This window comes from Drosophila subpulchrella, chromosome 2L, assembly GCF_014743375.2.
Source record: "Drosophila subpulchrella strain 33 F10 #4 breed RU33 chromosome 2L, RU_Dsub_v1.1 Primary Assembly, whole genome shotgun sequence".
In the NCBI taxonomy this organism is placed as follows: Eukaryota; Metazoa; Arthropoda; class Insecta; order Diptera; family Drosophilidae; genus Drosophila; species Drosophila subpulchrella.
Window position 1 is genome coordinate 12,839,547 of NC_050610.1, and position 17,299 is coordinate 12,856,845.

A 17,299-nucleotide genomic window follows, 5' to 3' on the forward strand; every position below is an offset into this window, starting at 1 on the left:
TTGTATCTGTGTGTGTGCCCATTTGTGTGGGTGTGCTTGCAGGTGTTCGCAGGCGCACGGATGACGTGCGATTATTTGTGGGCACTGGCGTCTAATTGCCGCCTTGCTGTTGATATTGGCCCACATGTTTCAATTTCTTGGCCAAGCGAGCACAAAAAAAGAAGCCCATTATTTAGCCCACGCCCCAGAGGGGAGGGGGAATGTGTATGGTTGCCTAGTTCTTGGCCAGAAACTGGGCATTTAACTACGCAATAAGCTGGCACACACGCACTCTCACACAAATAGGCCTTGTTTTTTGCTGTTTGCTGTCCTGAAGTCCTCTTGTTTTTGCTCTTTGGTTAATGGTTAGAGCTTGTGAAAAACACGCTGAACAGAAATAGCCCAGAAAGGCCAAGGGAAATGGTGGAAAACCGAGGGAAAATGGCTGGGTTGCAAGAACATTAGCAGCATATGGCTGGCTGACATTTTGTGTAGCATACTTCTAGGCTGTCACTTAAAATGTTCTTTCACACACACACACACACTGCCGCACTTTCACAGGCCCACACACACACACATGCTCACTTAATGAAGTTCAGTGTCAAATTTTTCATTTCGCTTTCAGCCACAAAAATAAAACACACACACACAGACACGAGCTTTTCCGTCGCCATATTTTCTCTGGCTAACATAGTTTTATATTATTTTTTTTGAACGGATGGAAAAATGTTATTTAATAACAAAGACTAAACGCCTCCTTACTGTGTGGTTTTTCTTTATTTTTCTTTTGAATTTTCGTGCTGCCCAAGTCCTTGCTGCTGCTGCTCTTTTCTGGCCTTTCGCTCGCGTTGACCGTCAGCCGAAGGACTGCCTGTCCTACTGAAGCGCCATTCCTCGGCAGCCCTGCCTCGCAGTCGCTCGGAGTTTCGGCTGTTCGTTCGCTGGCGTCTATACTGTACAGTGTGCCCTCACCCACACAAACACACACGCACCCAGAAGCAGTCGAAAATTCCTACGCATTTCACTTACAGCGCATGAGTGTGTGGGTGTGTGTGCTGTAGGTTAGGCACACGCACTATAAGTATAAAGCTCGTTAAGCTTTCGAGCACGCTTTCACTGGCCCACAGATGGGGCCAAAATTAAAGCACTCAACTATCACATTTTTTGGGTATAAGCTGATAAAAAAAACTATACCTCTTTTTAAATGATCCTTAAATCATATTCTTTAAATCTTACCAAAAAAAATAGAAATGTCCTTTTAATTTTATTTGTTTAAAATTGGTAAAAAATTTGTGTTTAAAAAAAAGATTTGTTTTAAATAATTTCTTATCATTATTTATAGAAACTCATAACAGAATTTGTTTAATTTAAAATTAATTTTCTTGCTCTTAAGTACCGTACTAATTTTATTTGCTTGGAATTTATAATACCATCTTTTTATTTAAAAAAATATTTGTTTTTTTATTTCTTTATAACCCTTTGCGTGTGTGAATGGTTATAAAGTTAATTTATTGGAACTTTTAAAAGAATTAATTTTTTTATTTCTATATTATATATTATTATTTCTAAATTAATTATAGGTTTTTATATACATATATTTTTAATGCTAATTAGGTGACTGTTACTGTATTTTTACATATATTTTGAGACTGACGGTGCGAGGATTATGTGTCAAAAGTCAAAGATTGTGCCTAGAGGTTCTAAATAAAATTCTAAATATCTAGATATAAATAAAAAATATAAGAAAAGATTTGGATTTGTAATAAGATCTTTTTATTTAAAAAAATATTTTTAACATTTCTTTATAACATTTTTTGTGTTTGAATGGATATTACATTTATCTATTGAAACTTTTCAAAAGAATTTCTGAATTTATTATTAATTATTAGAGTATATAAATATGTTATTTTAATTCTAACCAGGTGTCTGTTACTGTATTTTGACACATATTTTGACACTGACAGTGCGATGATAAACTGTCAAAAGTCATAGATTGTAACCACTGATACATCAAGGTCTAAAATAAAAAATATCACGATTAAACTCAAAAACACTAGAAAAGAACACCATGTTCTTACCCCATAGTGAGCCCCCGGAATACAGGGTATTTTCGCAGCTTTTTGCAACAAATAAGCCCCTGGAATCGAAGGGTTATGTGCCGCAAAAGCTGTCCTAGAACAACAACATTGGCCGGGCTACACAAACATTGCCGCCCCATCACCCCTGCAAACCATTTGACGTAGGTTGACAGCTGTTTACCCAGGCCAAACTTTATGGCTATTGATTTTGCCCCGAATTCTGAGTGCCGAGCCAGGACGCAACAGTTTGAAAGTCGCAGCTTTCACTTTCGTGACAGCCGAGGAAATTGAGGAAATCCGAGCAGGTGACCACCCACTGCGCCTGTCCGTTGCCTCTGTGTTAGTGTGTCAGAGCGGCGCCTGCGCTGGTTTTCCTTGCGGAAAAGCTCCGCCACAACAGCCTGTTGCCGATGTAGGCGGCACCCGGAAGAGGCCCTCATATCCATTCACCCATACCCAAGGCATCCACTTCCAAGTGGCGCCGATGCACTGGAAGAGGTCCTCTTCAGTCACCACCCATCCCAGGACCCCAGCACACCAAGATACCCCCTCCCACAAGCCCAGACATGCCAAAGCATCGCAGTTGGCTCAGCAAATTAATTTGATCACTTGGCTAAAAAGCGAGCTGCATGCTAATGCCGCCTTAATGAGTTCTGTTTCCGGCTGAATGAAGGGATTATGACTGCTGCCGGCGAAAAGGGCTCACAACACACAATAGTTAAACGTTGAGCTTTGTGGCAAAGGGTTAGGGCTGTTTGGCAACAGGTTGCCAGTGGCATCCGGCGGCCATTATTGTTCAGGGAACGGGAAGCCATTTTGAGTGGCAAGCAGGAATGTAGGCGATGAAAAAGGGCTGCAATAAAGTGCTGCATACTTCTCGGCATTACCAGCTTAAGGAGGTAAACCAATTCCGAATACTTAAGATCCTTAAAATAAGTAATACCTTAAAATCGTTACAACTTCCCTTAACCCTAGAAAACAATTTAAAACAAATATATACCATTACATTTCATGTAAATCTTTATTTATTTCATTCATCGAATTCGTGTAAATTTTGTTGGTATTCATAGTTTATATTTTTTAATAGTTGCTGGCCTTTTCTTTTCAATTTGTTAGCAAGTATCTAACTATAATAAGTGGCGGCAAAGTTGCATTCAAAATTCTCATAAGTATTTCGGTTTTACTTTTCCATTTTCAGTTAGTTTTTGGGTATTTTAGAATATGTACTCGTATCACTGTGTATCTCAACAGTTTTCAAGTCAATTTCATAAGATAAACAATTTCGATTTATGCCGTAGATATAGTTCTTGGTATGATCTTCAAACGAGTGAACTAAAAGCGTTGGTTGGACAAACAAAAAGTCAATGAAATTTCATAAGTTTTTGATTCTTTATTTTTTATATTAACTATAAATTTTGTTTCCTTAGTTTTACGCTCGCTGTAAATACAATTTCTAGTTCGATGTCGAGCTTAGCATGAGTTAGCCTTTTGCTTGTGTGGTATATGGTATAAGTTCTTTCTTTTAGGGGACGTGATGCAATGCGGGATGTATGTGCTATGGACAAGGCCAAATCAAATGGTTATCATAATAGCCTACTTAAAATTTGGTTAAACGCTAATTTACACAAGATACAACTAAGTAATTAGAATTAGGCTTAAAAAAAACATACATTAGCACTGTACTTAGGACTAAGGTGATGTGTTTCTTGTGATTTAGTCAAGTTTCTGTAGTTAGTTTTCATAGTTGTGACGGATTTGAGTGTGTGGTAACTGAGTGAAGACTGAGTGGGCATCACCGTCGTCTCATCATATCGGTAAGGCAAGTTTAACAGACGGCAATTGGTAACAACAAATGTTCTGCTAGTGACGGTTGCTGCTCAATGCTCTCTCTCTCTCTATGTACAAAACGATTTCAATATGAGTTATGCTTAGATTTTGGTTATCGTTTCAAGTCTAAGTCGAAGGCACTGATTCTCTACTCGGCTCTCAATTTAATATCTGTGCTTCTGGCTATAGGTCTGTGTTCTAAGTGTTTTAGTTGGGTGGTGGCGAGGTGCAACGAGTTCGCGGCACTTGCAACAACTGTCACCGATCTTTAGCTGTGTCTAAGGTGTGTGCACATAAAAAATAATAATACATAATAATTACTAAAATGTAATTGAAATACGAGTGGTGTTACATTTAATTTCGTTGCGCTACATTTACATTTATTTACTTTGTTTATTCACTAGTACATGTAGTACATAAGATGTGCATGAGTGAAGTTGTGAGTGTTTTTGGGTGTTTCTTTTTAATGTTTGCTCTATTTCGTAATTGCTTGGTAATAACTTTTGAATGCTGCCTCGTTTTCTAGTTCGATTCCTTCGATCTCCGTTTCTGTTATTTAATTTAATGGTTCCCTTATTTTGTAACTATGAGTATGAGATGAGTTGAAAGCAGATTTTGCAAATGAGTTTTCTATATATTTATTCGCTTGCGCTAGTGTGTGTATGTGTGTACAATGGTGGTGTTTATGTGTATGTGTATGGATGTGCTTGGTTTGGTTCAATAATTTAATATAATTTAAATATTTCTGTATTTAGTTTTGCGCTGCTCTGTCGTCTTCGTCGTCCGGCGCCAGTTTAAACAATAGTTTACGTTAGGTTTTGTTTACTTATTGATTACTAGATAAAGCATTGGATATAACATAAACTCGCATAGATAGATAGTTGGATAGTTTGTAGGAGATAGCCGACCTAAGCCTAGTAGCAGAGCAGTTACAATAATTTCTCGTTCATAATCCGAACTCGCCGCGCCAGTTGCAATTTAATTTATACATCGAAAAGGGGCGGGCGTGCGTACTCTTAGATTAACATTCATTTAGCATAGCTTATAGCAAATCATAATACGTTATATGCATATATGTATATAGTAATGTGTTTGTATTCAACACAATTGTTCTGTGCACGCTCACAAAAAAACAATTTCGACAAAAAATAAATGGAAATAATAACATAAAGGTGATATAATAGGTTTTTGTTTTGGGAAGGGGAAAAGGAGATTTGAGTTTTACAAAAACTATGATTCTACTCGTACAATATATATCATAATCGGTATACAGTATATATAAACGATATCGTTAGTGTAGCGTATGTATAGTAATAATTATCATTATAACATAGAGTTCAGTTTGAGAGTTTCAATAATCTCTCGCTTCGCTGCCAAGTGTTTTCTTGATCTCTTTCAGTAACTACTTTCTTTTTTCTCGATTTCTAACGCTTGTCTTCACTTCGATGTCGTCCGGGCATCTGTTTCCCAGCCGGATCTCTAGATCCTTCGATCTTTCGTTGTGGTTGGCGAGCCTAGGGCGTCTTCAGCAGCAGGATGTCTTTCTTGCGCGTGCGACTGGCGCTGGCATTGAGCCGCTGGTAGAAGTAGTTTCGCCCGATCTTGCGCTGCAGCTTATAAGACTTGCCCGCCAGGAACCTGGTGATGTCCAGCACATAGTCGTGCACGTCCTCGTGGTCCTCGAGCAAATGTATCGATATCACATCGATTTTCACTTTGTCGAAGGGCAGCGTCTGCAAGATCTGTTGGGGGAAAAGTAAACCGTTTAGCGAAAGTGTTTACAGAGAGTTACGGCACTGGGTCACTCACCTCCAGCTCATGCCCCTGTACGCCCAGACTAAGCAGATCGTATTCGGTGCGCTCACATGCCAGCATGATTGTGTAGAGCGGAAAGCATTTGACACGCGAGTTGAACCACGAGGTCTCCTCGTCGTGCAGACTATTGATGCGCACATCCTCGTTGTGTATGGTAATCTGTAGGGAAAGCGGGGAGAATTAGATACTGAATCTATGAGATAAAAATATAGGGTGTGACAGTGATGGGAAGTTACTTTTCAACTGGATAAAGGCAACTTCAAGTGCATTTAGCTTTATCTGGGGTATTATTTTTTAGTGTTGTATGATTTTTATCAGTTGAAAAGGCCTTCTTTCATAGGGTACATATGATTCCCAACTAGTTATGGCTCCCATCACTAATCTCAGTCCACAACTCACCTCTTTGGGATAGGTATTGGGCGAGACACAGGCGTGCACCACCTGCATGCGCGCCCGCTGGGCATTCTGCTTGCGCAACGTGAAGTACCATCGCGGCTCCGGCTCCACCAGCACGCCCATCCAGTTGAGCTGCTCGCTCAGCCAGGGCGCCGTGATCAGATGGGCGAGCGGACCGCTCAGCGACTGGATCACCGCTCCATTCATCTTACCGCCCACCAGATCGGCCACATAGTGGGCCAGCTGATCGGCTCCGCTGCCGCTGCTGTTGCCGCTCGTCCCGAATGTCGAACCGGCGGTGGCCAGGCGGGGGGCATTGGGCGGCGCACCTCCGCCCACTGTGGACGCAGCCGCAGCAGCGACCTTGGGCGACGCCTTGCCCAGGTACTTGCCCATGTGGATCTGGCGCAGGAATGCAATGAGTGCGGGATCGTCTTGGGAAACCCCATTCAGCTCGTAGTCGCGCGACATGTTCAGCCGAAACTGTTGATGGCGAATCTCTGCAAAGATAGAAAATCAAATTGAAAGATCAGTTGCAAGTTAGTTGTAGTGCCGCTGGTGGCGGTAATTGGATTTAATTAAAACTTGTTGCACCACTGGACGCATGGCGTGTGTGTGGCTCAAGCTCGGCCACGCTTCGCTGCCAATTGGAGCGCATTGACCACATTTGCATTGGAAATTGCAAATTGAGAGCGCCTTTGAAGAGGAGAGCTCTACTGAGAAGTGGATCTAAGGTAATCTTGAATGTATATCTATCTGCTAGGGAACATAATCAAAAGGACCTCAAAATTAGGTCTATCTAGCAAGCTTTCCAGTAAATAACCAAAGCTCTTCGGTTTAAACGACTTTATAAAAAATAGTTTCAAATAAATAACTCTACCACTGAAGCCATAAAGTTGTTAGCCAAATTTTAGGAAAAATGCCATGTCAGTTTGGCATAAATTGTTTAGGTAAAAGTGAGAAATATAGGATGAGGAAACCCCATCCAAGGTCGGGAGAAGGAAACAGCAACAATGACCTCGCCTTGAAAAGCGGCTCGACTTTTTTGGCCGGCCCATAAAGTATAATGAGCGCACGGCCTTTGATATTTAGCACATGACCCCATCACCTCCCTCATCCAACCGATTTTCCCCCGGGCCACTTGACTCATGTCAGAGAGCCAAGCCGGCCCAACCTGTCCATAAAACCTAGCAGCAAAAAGCCAACGATTTGCCGTAGTTTGGTTTTAGTTGTTGCCACACTCCGCACAGTCATATTGTACACACATTCAGACACACTTGGGTTTTATTTGCTTTTCACACTTTCCTTGTGCCAATTTCCACTTTTTGTTTCGTTTTACCTGGCCTCCGGCTAAACAAATCGTAAAAGCTAAAGGAAATTAAAATATATCAAAAGTACTTGCAACAATTTGTGGCAGCTTAGGCGAGCTTTAAGCCGTTCCCAAAAGGCCAAGGTTTGATGAACAAATTAAAGGATTTTAAGGTGTGATATAAGAGTGACTAAGAAATGGAAAGGCTCTTTAGGTTCTTTATGCAAAAAGTTCAAAGTTTATAAACCGACTGTTTAGCTCAATGAAGAATATAAAAATAGTGTAAATATAGGTTTTATGAAGTAGAAAAAGACATCAATCAGAGTAAAATGGAACATATTTATCTTCTTCCCGACTCTAAGAATCAGGTCATTATTTTTCCGTACAAATTTCCCAGAACCTTCAAAAAATTAAATTATGATCCCAGATGATTTAAATAAATTTGGCAAAAAGAAATTTGACGTGGGTGGAAAGCGTGGCAAACATCTCGTCAAATCGATCTTCCATTTCGGCTACTAGCACGTCATTATTTCTCGCTCCGGTTCGTCAGACGGATTCACATCGTTATAGCCGCCTCACCCAAAAACCCAGTCGTTATACAAATATATATTTTTATATTAATTTTTTTTTTCCTTGCCCATTTAACGCAAATGTGCCATGCAAATTTTGAGACGAGCAAAAAAAAAAACCGAGCAAAATTTTTATGTTTCGGTCACAAAATGGTCATAAAGTTTATTATAATGCATATACGAGCAGATAGACAGGCAGAAAAAGTCAGGGCAAAAACAGTTGCCGGCCATTTAGACAAACCCACTATAATTTAGCTGAACGGAGAGAGGAGACATTTTTCTGTAATTTCCCAGCCGAGAGGCCCCCTGAAGACCTCAAGTGAAAACTTGCACTAATTAACACCAAAAGCCGATCTTGGTAGGGAAAGTGCCCACTGGACGAGTTGGGGGAAATTTATGCGGCCATTAGTTGTGGAAATCTGATAGCGGATTGATGTAGGGTCTCGCATTACACCAAACGATTAGAAGTTAAATGAATTATTTGATCATTTGTCTACCAGCATACCAAAAATATACCTCCAGCCATCCAATAATGTGATCCTATACCCCCGACAGATGTGCAATAAAGTCCGCCTTAAACCGTTAAATGCGAACACATGTAAATCCGATGTATAAAAACCGAAAAATGAAAATGAAAGAAAAGAATGGAATGGCATGGCATGGTATGGTGAAAAAAATCTGCCCTCGGGCGCAGCAATTTCGGTGTCAAAAGCTGACATTTCTAATTTGCACAAGGGGTCGTCGTCGTCGTCGTTCCCATCGTGGTTCAGGGTGGGCAAGACAAATGACAGGGCAGGACGGTCCCGAAAATTATATTCAATGGCGGCGGACAACATTACCCACAGAAGGAATCGACGGACTCGACCGAGGAGCAACGTTTAATTGCGGTTAAGCGGCGGCAAACTTTAAGTTGCCTGGTTGCCCGCTCTCGTCGTCCTCGGGCGGCGGTTTATTCAGATTATTCAGGGGATACTTCAGGGGTTTTCAGGGTACTTTCAGGGGTTTTCTGGGGTCTTGAGGGGTAGCACAAGACGGAGTTGCCCTGCCAGTGCACGCCCTATTCAATAATTCAACAAAGGCGGGCAGGCAAATAAAAAGCCAGAGAGAGGAAGAAAGGCACAAGTAAAACCCACGACTTTTATGCATTTTCAATTGCGGCTAAAAGTTTATTTAAAAAAAATAGTACACTCCTCGGAAAAATTAAATATTAATATCCAGAGACACAGAAGTAAACAGCTTGTTGATTTTCAAACAACAAAAGATCTTTATATATATAACTAATAAGTTTAATATGCTTATGAAATAATATAAATTATATGATATTCTTTTCTTTTATGCATATGGAAACTATTTTAAAATACTATTATAACAATTTTAATTACAGTAAAAATATTTTTTAAGCACTTTCTATTCGAAAACCCAACAAAATGCAAATGAAAAATCCAATAACTTCCATTTCCAACATTCTACCAAGTTTATTTGCAACTTTGTACTAAAAAACAAACTTTATTTAGAGTGCATGCCCATACAAGTACGCAAAACTTTATCGTCCAAGTTAGTTTGTCTTTGTTTTTTGTTTTTTTTTTTGAGGGCACTGCGACGTGGCTGTCGTCGGGCAATGTTACCCTTGTTGTGTAATATATATCCACGGCCTGACATCGGGATCTGGAATTGCGTGCCCGCCCTGGGCTCCGCATGTCCCATTTGCCATTGCCTAGTAGTTCAGATATTGATTTGTGCAAGGATTCATAGAGAATCGGTTTCTAGTCCTTGTCTGGCTTGTAATTGCTTGTTTGGCGCTATTCAAAATGGCCTGTTTCCATGTTGATAACGACGAATGGCTCTACATGTCTTGCATGTGGTTACAAAATAAGCAACGCAAGCGACTGATTTATTTAGCAAATGAGTCCAACAAGAGTGGGCCTAATCTATGTGGGTCGGATCTTAATCACCGCCTGCAAAAGCCCATTTAACGGTGCACATGGCGAAATGAAAAAGGCCAATGCAGGGCCAACTTTGTGCATCACGTGATCAGGTGTGAAATGCATTAAGTGGGAGGAGAAACAAGGGAAAAGTGCTATATAGAAGGTAGAACATGCAAATCTTTGGGAAAATAACACCAGAAATCCGTGGGGAATTAAAAACTAAAATTAAATATTCCTTTTTCCTTTAACAAAGGTGTAAACCATAAATTTATTTCTCAATCGGGAACTCATACATGGCAACGTGGCACTCAAAATGATATATGACCCCATTGAAACGTGCCAAGAAACCTTTAACATAATAAATGACCCCGTTTTAATGTGTTAAACGTTCCCTACTCAACCATTTATCAACCCTGATTGAAATATCTCTCAACAAAATCCCGATAAAGCAGGCACGAGGGCAGTTCTTCAGCTCCCGCTGTTGTTGTTTTTCTTATTATTAACCTTATCGCAGGGCAATTTCCCGAGTAGAACCCACACGACGCCAGAGAAATTGCGCAATTGCATTGGCAGAGAGGGTTGCAAAACCCAAAACCCACATGCGGGTGGTGGTATAACCACTAAGAAAAGAATGAGTAAGGAAGGGAACACTAAGTACAAGAAGTGGTTTCATATATATTATACATCGTGAGTCCGCTGTGGCGCATGCTGTGATAATGCCATTTGAGCTTTGCTTTTCAAATTGAGCACTCGCTGCGCTTTTGACGTAGCCGTCCACCGATGGCCGATGGCTGATCATCTCCGCCGGAGCCATGCGAACCCACCGAACGAACCACTGGCACCACAGCCACGAACCGCAGACCATGTCACGCAGTCCAGACGACGACGACGACGACGACCATGATTTCCAGCGCTGCGGGGGTGGATTTTCTCCACTGCCATTTCACCGGGCTGGGGGCCATGCAACAATGTTGGCAACTGCACACAAAAATTATGAATCACAAGGCAAACTAAGCCGGGAGTGGAGGAACAGAATGACATCCGGTGGCTAGCAGGGGCGGTTACTATATAGTACACACAGAAAAAAAATAGATGAAAAACTAGCATAATCAAAATGGGTTATGATATGATAAAGTAGTAAAGTATTCTTCGTGTTTGTGAAAAAAAAATATCATTTCACTTACAATTTTGGAAATATATGTTCATAAACATCTTAATTTAGAATGTTTTGCTAAATTCATGATAATTTTTCTAATTATATTTACGATTAAATAGTTAAAACTGTGAGTAACCTATCATTCAGTTTACAAATTTCGAAATATATGTTCATAAATATCACATTATATAACGTTATATTTAAAACGTTATATTTTCCTTTCCAAAATAACTTAATTTAAAAGCTACTAGTTCTTTTTCGAACCTATTATTATTTTTTTTAGATGTAGGATTAAAGTCCTAAAATAATCCAGAGTAGTTAAAACTGCTTAGGAGCACTCAGACCAAAGAGGTACTTGTCAAGGCCCCTCCACCATTTGGAAACCTCCCTATAAACCGACTGCGTGCCTAACGGGAATTAAGTCATTAGTGGTAGTGTGTACATATACATGTAATGGAGTTCAAGTTGTAAATTTCAATTAAAGTTGCAATTTGCAAATTGTCACCAATGAAGGCCAGACGACAGTGACGACGACGACATCGTGTAATCACCGCAAGTGTGAAGATAATGCCATCTTAACATGATTAATGCTATGACCTTTGGGGGCGTGTTCGATACGAAAGGCAAACGTGGTGGAAATGCACAGGGAAAAACTGGAACAGCAAATATAAAAATAGATACAAATAGATATTCTATTATAATAGAATATTTGTAACTTGATATTTTCCTACTTCCCTATTATTAAGACTAACAAAATAAAACTAGTGCGCTAATTTTACAAATGGGGTAATACGATTTGAGGTACGTGTAAGGGTCGTCTTTTTTTTTTTTGGTTACCGACTACTGTCAAAGGTGAGGCTAATGACACTGCACCTGGCCACCTGCACACTCCCCCTTTTAGAGAGTCACGAGCCATGTCAACAACAAGTGAAATGCGGCAACGTCGCCGGAAGGCGCGGCATGGCGTGTGAAGATGGCAACAGTAGTTACCAGTTACCAATCAGTTAAAAGTGAACGGTGAAACAGTGAAAGCCAGCTAATCGATGACTAAGTAATCACATGGCCCGACGTCAATAAGTAGGCTATGTTTGGATTATGGCACAAATCAATGCAATCCGAGGGTGGAATAAATCAAGTTGGGTGACGGATATTACGGGGAAATACATTTTGTCGATGTTAGACATGTGTTCGACAATCAATAGAAATGGAAACTAGTTTATGGAATATTTTTTATATCTCTAAATACCACTAACTTATTAGTAAAACCAGTTCATAAAACGAAATAACTTTGTTAACCGTTGTGACAAGTATCAAAATATCGTAAAACATTTTAATAGCAAATACCAGCAGTAAAATAAGAGTTCGTTAACCTCGCTTTAAAAATATGATCTATTAAAAATCTAAAAAGTATAACGTTTACAACCAATTATAATGTTGAAACCATTCGTTGGTAAGTTAATAAAACTATCAATTAATTAATTCGTTCTTCTTTTATAGCTGATGGTTTCTCTTTATGCAAAATCATTGACCGACTTGCCAGTTGGATAAACATTCTAATTTTGGTACCCACATAATTATAGTTATTTTAATGGTAGCTCTATAATTACCGCTAATTATTGTTTATATCTCATGATTTCTAGAATCTTTCTCTACCTTTCCAAATACATTTTCCCAGCCAAAAGGATCACTTTTGAGCCACTCACATACCCCGATTAAAAAATGCCGCCAAACATCAAATGCAATTTCCGATTCCGAATCTCTCCCCAGAGAAAAATTCAGAAGTGCCTCGGTCATTGCAACAATCAAAAGTCTGGAACGTGACTGTTACAACAAATCTAGGGATTGGATTGTGGGGGACCATCATCACCACTATCATATGGTCATGAGAAGTACCAAAGATATAAAGAAATGGAAACAAAATGCGGCCGAGGCTGAATTTGTAACAAGAAGAGCGTAGGCAAGCAGAAAAAATGAATGTGAGAGTTGGCATTTGGTATTTGGGTTCTGTAAAGTCATGGTCAGAGGTTTATCAGCTTGGGAAATTCGGAGGGGAAGGTGGGGTGGCACACATTCCAAAACCCAAAAAAATTTGTCACTTTAATAAGCGCATTTGGGGTTCGCTTTGGTTCTGTCAAGTGCATGATTTGAGGAAATTTCGACCCGACCAAAGCTTCAACTTTTCAACCTCAACCTTTGTTCCTCCGCACGGAACGTGTTAAATTTATATCCACTCTGCTTTCGTATCGGGGAATATGAATTATATACGAAGGAGAATGAGCAGAAGAAGGAATGCCTAATTTATGATTATTTTTGTTTATGAATCCGTTCGCTCGTATAAACCTAATAGAGCCATCAATGAGCCATAAAAATGGGACTGTCCAGCAGCAGCAGCAGCAGCAGCAGCAACGTCAGCCGACAAGTGACACGCCCAAGCTGAAAACTTGGAGATATCATATAAGACCTTCCTCCTCATCGAACCCATTCGAATCGAATCAAAAAGAGACCCAGCCCATTCAGTCTAGTCGACGTGGCGACGAACAAAAAAACAAAAGAGTCGGATATTACAGCCAATAAGATGTTGAATTATAACCCTTTCTGAGCACTTAACTGAGTGCATGAAATTACGAATTTATAGCAAGAAATCAGCTGCAATCAACATTTCGATTTTTTACAGTTTTTAATGACACAAGAGGAAAAAGGAAACAAAAAGTAAAGAAGCCATGAATTTAATAACAATTTTGACATTACATAAACAAATTTATAAACGAAGTCCCAAGTGCATTTATAAATTATTCCCTTCTGGAATCAATAAAAAAATGTCTTTACAATTTCATCAGAGATAAATATAAGAAACAATAATGACTAATACGAAGAACTTTTATTCTTCAAGACTCATTATAACACAAATGCAAATAAAATCATGCTCAATCAGCTGAAAAATAACGTGTTCAAATTCAATTCCGCAAATAAAATTTGCATAAGTTACTAAAGAAAGAAAAACAATATAGGAAGAAATTGGCGCTACGGAAGAAGAAGTCGATTTTAGCCCAAAGGAAGCAACTCGAGGAGGCGAACAAAATATCAACGTCAAAGCGAAAATTGCCAACACCCGAGTGGAATTTTAAAATGTTCCTCTGGAAGTGGATGTTGAGTTTCACAGCTGCAACAACAATGGACTGACATTGATTTTTTGGGGTCTGGTCTTGGGTGTTTACACTTAGTAGCCCTTAGTCACTCTGCAGCCCATATGAATCACTCAATAATACTTCGGCGCCAGCGTTGGCGATCCGTCGACAGCGAGCTCACATCATATGCAAAACAATTTCGCATGTAAAATACTTTCCGCTTTCATTGAGCGCCATCCAGTCACAGGCAATCCAAATTAAGCAAATTTATTTTGTACTTTCGTACTAGTCCACAGATCGCTACGAAAATTTACACTGGCATTCTGTCCACTCGACGGGGCTGTAATTTCGTCTCGGCGACAACAAAATATTTTAGCGAATTAAAAGAAATTGCTCCATCCGACAGCTGTCCGCGATCCGTATCTAATACGGATAGATGGCCAAGCTAACTAAGCTAGTTGTGGCACCAAGTCGAGGGAATGCGTCATCTCTCGGATCTAGATAAGTCACAAGGTTTACGATATGGATCATTCAAGGGAAGGCTTTGTGGGGAAAATTATACAGCTTATAACCCTGTGATTCTTGGAAATCAACTGCTGCCTTATCATAGATAAATATTTGCAAAATGATTTCCTTATCGAATAGATGGCAAGGTAAACAAGGTGTCTAAGTGTCAAGGTCTATGAGGTGTTTTAATTTGCAAAGAATGTCCATTTCCATATTTATCTACTTATGTTGTACTTTCTGGGAATGTGATGAGTATAAGACTTTTAGAATACCATTGATAAGAATACGACCTTTAGTATGCCTCATTGATTACTCCATTTTTAGTAGATATATGATTTAAAAGATTTACTAAGTTTTTATATAATTTCTTGGTAGAGCCCACAATAAATTTCCTCTTGTTGCAGAAACACCTATTTAAACTTCTCTAGTTAGACAACTAGCCATAATGGCTCCGCAAACGATGGTAAAGTTCTATTCCAACAAGGCAATTAGATATTCCTTTGACGTTGGGGCGGCTGTCTTTGAAACTCGTAGGCGTAACCGGGGGGCAAGCAGCACGTGTCTGGGCTGCCTCATCGATGGCAACGTTTTGGGGCAATGACAACAGCAACACAACACAACAGCAACACAAAACAGCAGCGACAGCTGCGATGTTGCCTGTTGCCAAGCGATTGCTGACAGGAAGCGCCACTGCGCCAGCCAACGCAGCAAACACGCCCACGCCAAAAAGATATTGGCAAAAAATAAAGAAAATATGCAGACCTTAAACAAACTCGAGGGGGAAAAGAAGCAGCGATCTATGACAAAAGATGGGCGCGGATGGCCAGTTTAGATGACGCGTAAACTAATCTTAAAAGTGTGCCCATTACGGGGAAAGGACAACCTTTTGAAAAACAAAACAGAAAAAAAGAGAGAGAGAAAACGGATCTTCAGCCAAGGCAAACACAGCCTACATCCGGTGGAAAAAATTGTATTAGGTCCCCAAAAGAACCGAAGAAAAAAAACCTAAAAACAGATGACATATGCCAAAGATATCAAATTTAAATAAGTAAACACACTGGACAGGATAGAGGATATTTAAGCATGTAGACAAGGACTCACCTGTCGTATCCATGTAAACTATTAATGTGGCAAAGACAGTCGCGAAGGACAGTAGGCACAATGCGATGGGCAATAGCTGGCGATAGGGCGAGGGATTCAGTCGTGGATCGAGCTTCTTGGCCTTGCAGGATCCCGATCCTCCAGAGCCGCCTCCTACACCACCACCACCTCCTCCTCCTCCCCCCGCACAACCCGCTGCCGTGAGATGATGATGATGGTGGTGATGATGGTGCTGCTTCTGCTGGTGGTGGTGCTGGTGTTGCCTGTGCGGATGCTGGATCTGTTGCGGCGACGTTCTCGCCCGGGATTCCATGCCATTGGATTTCTGGCAACAGTGCAGCTGCTGCTGCAGCGCCTGTGGCAGCCTGGTGGGAGTGGAAAGGGGCGAGGAGACTGTGCTAACCGATGGCGAGCTGATCACGCTGCTCAGATCACTCTGGTCACCGCCTCCTCCTCCGCCTCCGCCTCCATCCTGGTGGTGATGCCTGCTCGTCGTCGTCGTCGCTGCCGATGTCGTCGATGTGTTTTTGTGACGCTGCTGCACATGATCCGTCTCATCGGTGCCACAGTCTTTGGTTGGTTGCCGGCTACCGGTCTCCTTCTCCTGCTGGCCAAAGTTCACCTCATCGACATCCTCGCACTCGATGTCATCGTCATCATCCACCGCCGCGTAATTTGTTCGCACCGGCAGGGTTTTCCTCGACTCCGGACTGATGATGGCGGGATTTGATGAACTGGTTGTGACTTTCTGCTGGTGGACTCCGCTCAGGGTTCCCGCCGATCCTCCTCCGCCAGCACAGCTCCTGCTCAGGGTGAACTTCTTGGGCGTGGCCTTGGCATGCCGCCTGCTCTGTGCCGCCGATCGTTGCTGGTAATGATTACTACTACTTGGGTTGTTCTCCTCCTGTTCCGCCGCCTGCTGTAGCTGCTCCACCGCCAGCGCTGGATGCGCCGAGAACACTTGCTGCGACATGACCTCTATTTATATATATATATATATGGGATCCTTCGATCTCGAATGCCTCCTCCTGGTTGAGAGTCCTCTCCTACAGCCGCATCCTGAAAGAGAGAGAGAGAAGAATCCAATTAGTACCAAAACGAAAACTAATTTCATAAAGTGCATTGAACTGAAGCATCATCATGATCATCCTCCCAGCTTCCTTACAGCCAGCTCTCCATATGTCTGGCAATCTTTTGTCTGCTCCTTTGCTCCTGCTGCTGTCTGAACTTATTTTCATTTTTATGAATAGGCAAAAATACAGTCCGAAAAAAAAACCCACAAAACTAAAAACGAAATAAGCAGGGGAACCCAAACCCAGACCCAGACTCGAACTCAAATTCGAGCCCATACCCAAACCCAAAACCAAGAGCAAAAGTCGCTCCAAGACTTCGGAGGCCCGAAGAAATTGAATACAAAACTCCACCACCTGTCAAAAATCGAGCGACTGCCAGACAAAAGCCGGGTGCGAAAGAGATGGCTGCCCAGCCAGAAGAGTGCGGTCGATTGCCAAA

The 17,299-nt window shown here is 41.1% G+C and overlaps 2 protein-coding genes across 2 annotated transcripts in view; both read right to left on the minus strand.

The window, feature by feature from the left end:
* LOC119548307 overlaps positions 1-874 on the minus strand; it is a 48,749-nt gene extending 47,875 nt beyond the window's left edge. Inside the window, exon 1 of the mRNA XM_037855481.1 lies at positions 742-874. The gene's annotated coding sequence lies outside the window, so the exon portion shown is untranslated. The remainder of the gene's footprint in view (positions 1-741) is intronic.
* Positions 875-4,215: 3,341 nt separating this feature from the next.
* The window catches only part of LOC119546508 (protein Star), a 30,636-nt gene continuing 17,552 nt past the window's right edge, over positions 4,216-17,299 (minus strand). The window contains exons 2-5 of the mRNA XM_037852830.1: positions 15,788-16,846; positions 6,099-6,595; positions 5,694-5,858; positions 4,216-5,626 (exon numbers count right to left, since the gene is read on the minus strand). Of these exons, the coding sequence (XP_037708758.1) occupies positions 5,399-5,626; positions 5,694-5,858; positions 6,099-6,595; positions 15,788-16,760 (1,863 nt within the window). The 5' untranslated portion in view covers positions 16,761-16,846 and the 3' untranslated portion in view covers positions 4,216-5,398. The remainder of the gene's footprint in view (positions 5,627-5,693; positions 5,859-6,098; positions 6,596-15,787; positions 16,847-17,299) is intronic.